The following is a 12489-nucleotide window of genomic DNA, read 5'->3' as shown; positions in this document are numbered from 1 at the left end:
GGGGCATTCCGAGATGGCTGGCCAAGTTCAAATTTCTGAACTTTGGTGGATGTTTGTTACAAGCCTTATAATAATTTACTAAGATAGATCATATATATATATATATATATATATATATATATATATATATATATATATATATATTATGATCTTTTGGATCTGTTTCATTCTATAGCAAAAGGGTAAGAAAAGAACAGAAAAAAAATTAAAAAGCAAGCACGTTAGAGAAACTCACACACCTGATGTTGCCCCAGAGGTTATCACAACACTGACAGCAGTGGGTAAATAAAGCTGCGGAAAATTGTGTTCTGGGGCACAAAGAAGGTAAGTTCTATAAAGACATCGGTGTAATGTGGTGGCGGGCTGCCTTTCAAGCTGCTGGGAGGTTTCGTTTTAGAGTTTTGCGCAGCAGACTTGTAAGTCAGCCCAGACGGATGACCCCTCTCTGGCTCAGTGTTTTCCGACGTGTGGTGTCTTGAACACTGGCATCATGAGCACTGCATGCTTAAGAAAATGCAAATTCCTCGGTCCCATCTCTCCTCAAAATGAGCAGCCCCGGAATCTGCATGATTAACAAGCACCCTGGTGTAAGAACCGCCGCTGCTTCTCTGCTGATTTCTACCTGGAAGTACAGATCTGAGGAATTGCTATACAAACTGTTGAGAGTCAAGACCGTAGCTGGGATTTTCATGAGTGAATGAATTTAGATTTGGGACCTTTATCTAGTTGAGTCACATAGAACCCTGAATGTGAATGTGACCTAAGCAATAGCTCATAACGTTTCCTCCACAGTGTAATAGCAATTGTCAAATTTCCTCTCTTGTTTGAGAGGGGGTTTTATTTCTCTCTCAAATATGTCGAAGCCTGGGATTAGGAATTTCAAGTGACATCTCAACCAGTGAAGCCTCTGAAGCTTGTAAAATAACACTTCCTAACCGAAGAATTTTCAAATCATGCAAAGCAGAACAGTCCAGATTTGGATATGGCCAGGCAAGACCAGACAGACCTTCTAATGGGTCCTTTCTCAGTTGAAGACAAAGGAGGCGGTGTGAGAGCAGAAGTGTGAAGGCTGCCAAGTCTGTGTTCAGCATCTTCATCCTCCTCTTTCTGCCATCTCTCTCACTCTCCCAAATTCAGGTGCTTTTTCAGCACCTCTCCTAATCAAAACAGGAATGATCCGTCTTCAGTTCCTTTTGCTGACAGAGTGCTGAGAGTGCGGACACACTAGGAGAGGAAACAAAACTAGTACTTGCTTCTTAGGATTTCACTTTGATCTGTGAAACACAATATTTTATCCCATTGAATCCAGTTCTGCAAACATCATTTGAATACTGCCCACATGCATGGCGGTGTCCTAGCAATGTGGCATTATAGATACAAAGATAAGTAAGATACATTGCCCGCTTCCAGAAAAGTACAGTCTAGTCAGGAAGATGGAGGGGTAATAGCTAATGATAACAGCAAAAGCATTTCCACATAAGTAATCTCATTTCAGTTCTTACACTTTGAAAATGTTAGCGATTAAAAGGGTAACCACTGTTTACAACCATAGAGTTCTTCAAACTTTGAGGAGACGTAATGTGACGATCCTAAAAAGTCTCAACAGCCCTCCCACCACACTCCATCACTGCCATGCTCAATACGAGACAGAGGAAACTAGGACCATTAGAGGAAGGAAGAAACGAGAGGGCAATCTACTTTTTGGGGAAATAGAAATACCTTGTCATAGACACATCTATCGGTGTATCTTTGGGAGAAAGAACAGTTTTGAAAGCCAACTGGAGGTGACGTTAATCATCTGCAATAGGAAATTTTTTATATGAAGTTCAAATGGTTCATTTGTGAGGGTTTTTTTTTTCTTTCTTTTTTAATGAGTAACTATGGTGGTCCCTTGATCTGTATTTTAAATAATAAAGTACATGTATTTGGTAGGAATCTCTTCTTACCTTTTTGTGATAAACACACACATATATGGTGGGTAAGGACGCTTTTCTTTATCAATTTCTACAATTGCTAGTAAACTGAATGAGCCGTCATGATGACCTAGCATTTTGCAGTAAGACTAAAATAGGTACACACGACACATCTTATATTTACTTTTCTCTTGCTTACTGACTCTATAACATGAAAACTTTTCATTCTAAATGTGGTGGGTATGCTCTGCATAAGACAAGGGTTCAAGATTTATGAAACTCTGATAAGAAAAAGATGGAAATGGGAGTGAGAAGACCTATCCTTTTAGAGTAGGCTTTAACTCACTTTTATTTTTTTTAAAGAAAAACCATCTGAGTGTGTCCTGCACTTACACAAATGTAAGTCAAGAGTGTTTTGAGAGAAACAGTGAAATTACTTTTAGGGGAAGAGAAAGAAATTACTTTTGGGGTTGTAGAATGGAGAAATGCCTGTTGATTACGGCTTGTGCCTGTGGAGAGGCAGATTGTAGGTACTGGGGGATTAGCTATGTTTTCTCATTTGGGGATTGCATTCAGGGAAGCAAGAAGCAGACAGAAGTGAGAGGGGCTGCATTTGTGTGATTTCCTGAAACTGGGGTGCGAAGTGTTGCTTCCATACCTGGGTGTGGAAGGAAGGGTAGGCTTCTTTCCAAAGGCACATGGAGCCCTGGAGACTGGTAGTTTGGGGCACTGTGGCAGAATGTTGATCCATGGACATTTCTAATGTCACTAGCAAACCTTCAAGATGTTTTGCAAAAAAAGGGTTGAAGCTAGGCATGGTGGCCTTATGATGAGACAGCAAATAGAACCTCCCAGGGACAATTTGCAGGAGCTGAGGGGGTCACATTTAGTGTTGTTACAGGAAGCAATCACAGGAAGGGTATCCTCATTTCTGTCCTATGCTAGTGACAACTGGACATACCGGTTATATACGTAGCAGTAATCTTAAAAACCTTGTATCTTGTCAAGAAGAAATGATACAACTAAAAAATATACAACAGTCTTCCAAAAAAGAAAGAAAAAGAGAAGGCACCTCTCTCATATTAACATACAACTAAAATGAAAGAAGAATACCGAGCCATCCAGCCAGAGTTTATTTGTAAACAGTCTCAGGTCACATTAGTGTTTGTGTCAGCCCCTTTGGTAACCATAGGCTATTCGTGTTTCACGACAGACAGCAACAGCTGCCATTTTGAGACCACAAGGTATCTAGAAAGTTGAGTGAAGTGGTGAGTTGGCAACATAATGCAGTCAGTGCATTTTATGCTGTGAGTAGTTCTGAGTGCCACATGGGCTACTGTGTGTATGTGAATTAAACACAAAAATGGAGAGTATCACCTTCCTACATGAACACAGTCATATCTATGGGGAAAAAAAATCTTCCAAAATTTTAAGATAGATTGTTTGTTAACAACTGTCATTTGCTTTAGGTCCTTTGAGATGGGCTCTAGATTAGCCTCATTTTCTTTTATATTTGTCAGAAAATCATGTGGAAGCTATAGAATTAGGGCTGGTGATTGTAAGGCCATGATCTAAGGAGCTGTGCTACTTGTAATTTCCAAGACCCTGATGGGAATGTGTGGCCCACAACAGATGTTTATATGCATTTTATGAAGCGACTATAAATTGGTTTGCTTATATTATTTTTTAAATTATTGTACAGAAAAATTGACCTTTTTTTTGGGTGTACAGTTCTATAAATTTTGACCCATATGTAGATTTGTATAACTACCTCCACAATCAGGATACAGAATAGTTCTATCACCCCAATATGGGGGCTAAAAAAAATTAACACTTTTCCTCCCACCTTCAAAATTCTTCTAGCTGCACCAATAATCCACTTAACAGACAGATTAACAGGAGAAAATCAAAGTTTTAATACATGCACACAGGGAATTCACATAGGCATGAAAATTCCAAAGACAGTGAGGCAACACTGGGTATATAAGACATTTTTGGACAAAGGAGAAGGGGAGGCGGGAAGGGCCCTGGATTTCAGAAGTGAGAATGAGTGAGTTACAGGTCGTTGAGGAAGAGGGGAGCACTCATGGCAGGTAAATGCTTGCTGGGCACCTCAGAAACAGTGGGACACAGAGGGTATCTAGCTAATAGGCTTGGCGTCTTCCTGACTACTGCTGGGGTGAAGATTCTTAAGGTATTAAACCAAGGCTTCTTTCCTAAAGCAGGTTATTTCAGTCTGAATCTCTTGGAAAGGGGGTGAGGTTCAAAGGTTCTTTCTGAGTCTTGTTTCTTAACATACAGCTTAAAATCAATCTCCCCAAAAAGCAGCTTCAGGGCAGCAAAATTTCAGTTCCCTTCACCTACAAGTTCCCTGGTACTATCCATCCATAGTCACGCTCTCCCCACCCTCACTCCTTGGCAATCTCTTCTTCATCACTACAGTTTTGTCTTTTGAGAATGTCATACATGGAAATGCACAGTGTGTAACCTTTTGAGATTGCGTAGTGTATGGCTGTACCGTAGTTTTCTTATCCATTTACCCACTGAAGGACTTTTCTGTTTTGGTGTTTATGAGCAGAGCTTCTTTTCGTTTTTGTGTATGCCTAAGCTTTCATTTCTCTAGGATAAATACCTAGGAGTGGAATTGCTGGGTCATATGGTAAGTGTATGTCTAACTTCATAAGGAATTGCTAAACGGTTTTCCAGAGTGACTGTACCATTTTGCACTCCCACCAGCAGTGTAGGAGAAGTCCAGTTGCTCTGGAACCTCAGCACTTGGTGCCATCAGTAACTTTCCATTTTAGACATTCTAATAGGTATATATGCAATGGTATCTCGTTGTGGTTTTAATTTGCGTTTCCCTGATAGTGAATGAGGCTGAACGTTTTTCATGTGATTATCTGCCATCATTATATTCACTTAGACTCCTCTGTTCAAGTCTTTGGCCTGATTTATAACTGGGCGGGTTGTTTTCTTGCTGTTGAGTTTTGAGAGTTCTTCATTCTGGACATAAATCCTTTGTTAGGTACGTGATTTGCAAATATGATTTCCTAGTCTTTAGCTTGTTTTTCCTTTTCTAAAAATCTTTCACTGAGAAAAAGTTTTATATTTTGAGGAAATCAATTTTTTTTCTTTTTCTTTTACGAATTGTGTGTAATATCCCATGCCTAAGAAATTGGTGCCAGACTCCAGGTCCATAGTTATGGAGACCATGTGGATGCTGGCGACTCCCTGGAATGCTCTTTTTCTCTGCCTCATCCTCCCAGTTGTCTCCTTGAAGACCCAAACTTTACTTCCTTAGAAAAGCGTTTTTGCCCTTTTCCTCTTTGCCCCCATGGGCAGTTATTTCCTCTCCATCTGTGTACCCTCTGTGAACATTTATCTTCCTGACTATAATTTTTGTTTCCATGCCCCTGCCCACCAGTCAGGGAACTCCAGGGGGGCAGCCCTGGATTTATACACCTTTGTTTACTACAGCAGAAGTATTAGTGCATAGCGGGTACTCAACACATTTGCTAAGGAGAGTAACTAATTTCTAAAGACATTATCCTTCTGTCCTTAATAATTATGGATTGGGCTGGGGACAAGTTGAATATCTATAAAGATGTTACTGCTCGAAGGACATTTAAAAACTGTCCTCAGTTAACAATTAAAAGTTTGCTAGTTTTTGAGACATCTCTTGATTTAGTCATCTAAATGAGCTTGCTGGAGAACATTTTTTCTCAGAAGATAAATAAATAAGGGAACGAATGAAATCCATGGAGGATCATGGGAGATTTTAAGTAGCTACATCAATTAATACCAGTGGATGATATTGAAAAATAAAACTACACATTTTTGTCAACTAAAATTATTTTGTTGTTGTTCACTGTCAGTCTGTTAAAGCAAGATCCACATCATCAAAATTCTTGAGTGTCCACCTTACTGATAGCCACTAATTATTTAAGAGGTCCTAGGGAACCAGCCCTCTCATTGGGGAGAATATTCACATACTGGAATGAACAAATCTTCTGGGAATGAATCTACCTTCTGATGATGACAATAAAACCTTCGTAAATTACATGAAATAGCATCCCATTGCCAAGTAATATTGTTCTTCAGAAGTTAGATGTATTAGCTTTCATTTGTCCGGAATAGGACAAGATAATGGGGCTAAGGCTCCAGGCAAGCTTCTGAAGGTTAACAGAGTTTGTCTTGGTATCCTTGGCTGCCTCTCTCTCTCCATCTGTCTTTCCTCTACCTCTGCATTCTCAGAGTCCCTCAGCTCTCTGTTCCTGGACATGGCTTATAAGGGACGGGAGCCGCTGTAAGGGTAATAGTCTGAAACTGGGGTCCTAAGAGTGAGAGAAGTCCAGACTGGTGGGTGTATCCATGGTTGCATTGTCTCAGGTGAGGCCTATGTGAAAAGTGGGAATCAAGAGAGGAATCTTAAGGTCAGAGAAGAAAGGTCTAGCCGAGGGGCTGGAACTGATAGGAATATGGGCCACTATTAGGTGTGAGGGGGAAAGATAGCATTAATTTCAGACCAATGCTATGAAAGGTAAGTTTCCAGGAATAACTTGCTTAATAGAAAACAGACTGGTGGGCCTAACCATCTCTCCCACTGATGCTGGAAAGGGTTGCATGACTGTTACTCATTCAATCTTCAACACCCTCATCCCTGTCTTGACTTACCTCCACTATCAATACTCAGTTTTCTGCCTACCGACACCCTCACCTCTATCAAAATAGGAAAGAATATGAAATCAAACATTGACATTTGTTAGGCGATTATACCTCACTATGAATTTTAGTCACTATATCAGCTTAGCCAGTCATTGCCGTATTTTGTGTTTTAAAATCTCTAATTGTGGAATGAAAGATTTTATGTCCTGTTAATACTCTTAGTAAGCAAGCAGATAGGGAAAACTATTTTTGCTTATAGATCCTTAGGAGACCATATATATATCTATATATCTATATATCTATATAGATATATAGATATATAGATATATATAGATATATAGATAGATATATAGATATATAGATATATAGATATATAGATATATAGATATATATCCAGTCCTGAAGCGATTGTTTATTTCTGCAGTCTTAAAAATTTGTGAAGCTCTTCTGAAATGACTGCTTTTTTACCAAGTAGTACTGCAGTGCTCAAAATTTGTTATACTTCAGTTCAGCCATGTGAGCTGAGTCCAGGCTCCAGTTCTGTCTGCTCAAGTCACATGTCCAGTGGAGGCTGAATGTGCATCAGTGGGCTTGAGTCCAGCCGCCTCCTCCATGCTTCCCCTTCACCTTGTTAGTCTCCTGCCTATAGGGCGTCCAACAAGCCAGACCTCTCAGAGCCTTTTAATTACAGGCAATCTTGACCCATGAGCTGGCTCTGACTCAATTCCTACATCCATCATGAAGAAGCTAAATGTGTAAGAGGAGCAGATGGCTTGTGCTTTGGCATGACATATTCATGGTACCAAGGCGATCTATAGCCTTCTGTAGGCACCTACTAGGAAAGGAGGGAGTTAGCATGAGGGCAAAAGAGTCATGATCAGAAAGAGGCAAAGAAGCACTGAGGCCTGCCCTCCTCCCATCAGCCCCCTACTGGCCCTCCTCTTCCCACCCCCTCCCCGCAATCTCTCAGGTCAGAGCTGAGGTAAGGAACAACCTCTCTTGGGAGGGCAACAGGGAAAGTCAGATCCTTGGGCAGAGTCAGGTTTGGGTAAGACTAGGAGGTAGATAATGTAATTATTCACAGAATTCTTCTGTGACAACATTAAGGGGTGTTTTTACAATGGAATGGAGATATTAGCTGGGAAAGGACAGAGAATTTGGCAGTGGTCAGCAGTGGGAGGAAGGGAGTTTCCCAAGGCAACACAGTACTACGCAGAAGTGAGCTTACTAAGAGGGCACAGGATGCAGGGCATTTGCTTTGGGGCAGTGGTTGAGGTCTCAGGAGTAAGAGGTGTGGGGGACACATGGTGTGGCTGCTCCCAGCATGCATTAGCTGATACCCCAGGCAGTATGGGACACCTGATGGTAGCAGTCAGAGGCTTGTTTTTTGTGCTGAAGGCCAGCGAAGACTAGCTGATCTGGCTGTGATTGGTTCCCATGTACTGGTTTATAGAGTAATATAATCTTTGCCCCAAATCTTTTTTGGACTGCATGTGCTCAATGGGCCACGTTTCTAAGAGCTTTTCCTGATTAGGACTCCAAAGTCTGTTTAGTTTAAACTTTTCATCTGTTTCACGTTACTATCACCAATCTGTATCACTATCACCAGTTGGTTCTTGGGGTTCAAGAACTAATATTAGAGCATTTATTGGAGTTGTGCAATCATTATTATTTAAAATTCAGAACAACTTTCCATCATTCTTCCATAGATATTTTTTTCTGGCCTATTTTCACATATCGTTAAATACAAGTTATGTTTTAGTTTTTCTTTAAAAGCAAGTAATTTTCCAACATAGAATGACTGTTTTGATACTCATGATAGGACTCAGAACTCAAATGCTCTCTTAAAAATGTTGGCCTTACCAAAAAGCATAAATAGAAGCCCCATTTAAAAAAAAATCACTAAAAATGCATAACTGAGCACTTTTGGCTGACATCTATATCCACTTTGGTGCTTAATGGCCTTGAACTGCTCAAGTAAACACTACCCATTTCATGTTGCTGGCTTCTGACAGCTCAGTGGCAATTTGGGAACTTGTAAGGACAAGCGACATCAGATACCAAATCTGCCTACTTAATAGCATGTGTGTGGGAGATTGAAACTTTCATTTAGTAATGTTTCTATTTGACTTGTCCAGATCTTAAAAACAAAACAAAACGAAGAAAATTGTATTTTGTCTTTCTTCATGCTTCGGTTTTCTCTGGCTTTCCTTCTTAAGAGTGATTCTGCTTACAACGTGTGGACTGAAATTTAGATATCCATTAGGAATTTCAGGATTAAATTGTGTCCCTGTAGGAATATGACAATTGTTCCTTCCATCGAAGACCCCATGGTTCACTGAGAGTGGCTGGGAGTTCCTGTGAAACACACATGCCTGCCAATCTTTCTTTATGCTAGGTGTCTGGACGATGCTTCTGTCCTGAAATATTGCATGCTTGGTGGAGCTCACCACTAGCAAAGAGAATAGTTGTGGTTTAGAAAATGATCAACTTGCTGTATGCACCAAAAGCCCAGTGCCCAGGAATACGGCCTTCAACTGTATTTCTGAACCAAAACTAGCAGGTGCTTCCCTCACCTGTTGGCCCCGATGAGTGGTGCCAGGTAAAGTTGACTTTTCTTTACTGCTGCCTCCCTAGCATGAGGCATAGTAGTCATATTTTTTCTTTTTTCTTTTTTCTTTTTTTTTTAACTGCAGGACATTTGCGAAGATATTTCTGATCATGTTGAGCAAATCCATGCCCTCCTTGAGACTGAATTCTCCCTGAAGCTGCTGTCCTACTCCGTCAATGTGATTGTGGACATCCACGCGGTGCAGCTCCTCTGGCACCAGCTCCGAGTCTCGGTGCTGGTTCTGCGGGAGCGCATTCTGCAGGGTCTGCAGGACGCCAATGGCAACTACACCAGGCAGACAGACATTCTGCAAGCTTTCTCCGAAGAGACAAAGGAGGTGGGTATTTGTTTTGAAGCCAAATAATGCATTGTCCAGTGTGACCATTGGAGAATCTTTTCAGTTCATAGAGGTGGGATAGGAATTCTTTGCAGGTACATAAGCAGGTCGTGAGCCAGGCTTTGAATCCGGATATAGTGACCAGAGGCTGGGGCACTTGTAATGTGAATGAAGCGTTAGACTAGCGTTAACTCATACCTGATAGTTTGCACAGATAACACCCATAGTTGGCACTCACCTGGCTCCCTGTTCCCCGATTCATTTATAAATATTTATTGAGCACTTACTTTGTGCCAGGCACTAGGTGCTAAGAATATAATAGTGATCAAAAAATGGTCTTTGCCCTCAAGCAGTTTAGAGTCCCATGGGGGGGTGGAGGCAAGTGGACAGACATTAAGGCCAGAGTATGACAAGTCTATGATGTCACTGGAGGACAGAGAAGGGACACCTGGTTTACACAGGAAGCCTTTCCAGAAGAAGTGAGTGTAACCTGCACCTAAAGGAAAAGCAGGATGAGACTGGTGAATGGAGGGAGAAAATATCCTAGTCAGAGGAAATGGCATGTTCAAAGGTCCAGAGGTAAGACAGAAAATGACAGGTTCAAAGAGCTACAGATAGGACTGGAGGAAAAAGTTCAAGGAACCAGGAAGTAGGATTTGAACTAATAGGTAAGCAGAGGTCAGATCATGAAGATGCAAAGCCATATTAGAAAGCTGTATTAAGAAAACTGGACTTTATTCTGAGGACAGCAGAAGAGTTCAGGGAATTGACATGGTTCGATTTATGCTTCAGAAAAATCAATGTGGACGTAGTGAGCCAAATAGAGTTTAGAATTTTACATAACCAATATATTTATATTTTGGTACCCATACTAAGTGCAGTTTAAAGAATTTGTTGTTTCTGCTCTTGATACATGGCTTAAGAATGACCACTGTTTACCAGAGGGTAAGGGGGGTGGGGGTGGGGGGGTGGGAGATGAGCGTAAGGGGGATCAAATATATGGTGATGGAAGGAGAACTGACTCTGGGTGGTGAACACACAATGGGATTTATAGATGATGTAATACAGAATTGTACACCTGAAATCTATGTAATTTTACTAACAATTGTCACCCCAATAAATTAAAAAAAAAAAAAAAAAGAATGACCACTGTAAATTGAAATCCAAATGAACTCTCCTATTCCCAAATAAAACGGACATACATTTATAGAACGAAGTATTGTGCTAGCTGAGCAGGTGCTGTGTGTATGTGTGTGTCCAGGCATGTGTGTGTACATAGATAAAGTAGGTAGATATATACATACATGTATACCACATATAGATACATAGAGTGTGTGTGTATGAGAATAGTCCCTTAGCTCTTGACACCCAGTTTAGTGCCCCACTGTGGGTTTTGTGAAAAAATATATATACAAGTTTATAAGTCACTTATATAAGATTAAAAGCGCTTATAATGAGCATTGCATAAGTCATTAATTTATTGATATATTAATGTTTCAGTGGGTCCAACATCATTAACAACACAAATCTGTGCCTATTCTCATAAATGATTTAATACTTGTTGATTATTGTTTTCATATCAATGAAGCTCTTGCTGTGGCAAATTTCCTGGAGGCCCTCGAAGGTTATGGGAATTGAAATATACTAGGCTCGCTTCTAACATTAAGTCATGGTCTTTGTTTGCATTCAGCTTTCCCTGTGATTGTGGCAGTGAGGGAGGTAATACAGACTGTGGTAGAGTCCTTGTTTAATCATAAGATGAATATGAATGTCAGTCCCTGGATGCCATCCCTCCCAGGTAGGATTCCTCGAGGGTCCTTGGTTGGAACTCTTGCAATTATGAGAGACTACAAGGAACCCCAAACTGGCCAACTCTGCCCCGAATCCAGTACCCATGAGGTGTATGATAGTGAGGTGGAGATCAGAGACAGAGAAGGTTTGTCTAAACTCTGAAGAGATCTTTCTTTAGAGGTCTACCTGGCATCCCCAGTCTGTACATTCCTTTTTTGTTCTTCCCATGTGTTCTGCTGGCTCTGCCCAAAGTCCAGTATTGACCAGTCATCCGATCAGTCCACTTTCTGCTGCTAGAGGGGGCATTAGAAATCACTGAGTCAAACCAGTTGATTTTTACATGTTTATTCATTCATTCAATAAACATTTACTCATCACCAACTCTTTGTTGTGGAGCTGGGGATATAGAAGTGCTCTAGGGTTTATTGTTATCACTGTTATTGTTTGGTGGAATACGTTCATCATGCACTTATTTGAATTAGTATCATTCATGAAGTGGAAGCCCAAGAAATAATGAAAAGCCGCTGAAGCTAAATTATTGGTCCTGGCCACTGTTTTCATAGATATGTTGGAGTTTTTATTAAGTAGTATCCATTAGAGTTCTCGCAGTAGTATCCATTAGGTGAGCTCAACAATTATCTACTGATTTGACTGGAAGCAATTTCATGCATTTTCATGTTTGAAGTCAGTTATTAGTCTTGTCATAAAGATGCAACAACATGTTGAATGAGGGGTAAAAGGAGAGTGGAATCTTAGCCATCTGCTTTGTGGATATTTTTCTATGAATTGAAGTTCTGTTTCCATTACCGTCCTTCTTGAAGCTACGGATTCCTGATCTATTTTTGTGTGTGTTCCTACTGGGACTCCATGAGAACATTTCCAAGACTGCTTAGTTTTATTTGTTTCTGGATTTTTAGAAAACAGGAAGGAAATTAAGATAAAGTTCTTTGGCTTTATCAGAATAAATTCAGCTGTGAAAGACTGATGAGGGAAATAGCATAAAACACGCTGATAAACTCGAATAGTAGAAGTCCTTCCAATAAAGGTGAGTTCATTTTTCTCTTTTCAGAGGTTAGTTGAGTTTCCGAGCCACCTTAAAGAATAACTTTGAAAGTTGAGAAAGTGGCAAGTTTTCTCTCTCTTCCTGTTCTTGCAAAAACAAAATGTATGGG

The 12489-nt window shown here is 40.4% G+C and overlaps 1 protein-coding gene across 7 annotated transcripts in view; it reads left to right on the top strand.

Annotated features, from left to right (window-relative positions):
* Positions 1 to 12489, top strand: part of AKAP6 (A-kinase anchoring protein 6) — a 475966-nt gene that overhangs the window by 179629 nt on the left and 283848 nt on the right. For all 7 annotated transcript variants that reach the window (XM_019754539.3, XM_019754535.3, XM_074328130.2 and 4 more), the window contains one exon: positions 9275 to 9526. In XM_019754539.3, coding sequence (XP_019610098.3) covers positions 9275 to 9526 — 252 coding nt within the window. The remainder of the gene's footprint in view (positions 1 to 9274; positions 9527 to 12489) is intronic.

The sequence above is a fragment of the Rhinolophus sinicus genome, chromosome 3 (assembly GCF_057876585.1).
Source record: "Rhinolophus sinicus isolate RSI-liver-muscle chromosome 3, RSI-T2T, whole genome shotgun sequence".
In the NCBI taxonomy this organism is placed as follows: domain Eukaryota; kingdom Metazoa; phylum Chordata; class Mammalia; order Chiroptera; family Rhinolophidae; genus Rhinolophus; species Rhinolophus sinicus.
This window is presented reverse-complemented; position numbering and strand designations above follow the sequence as displayed.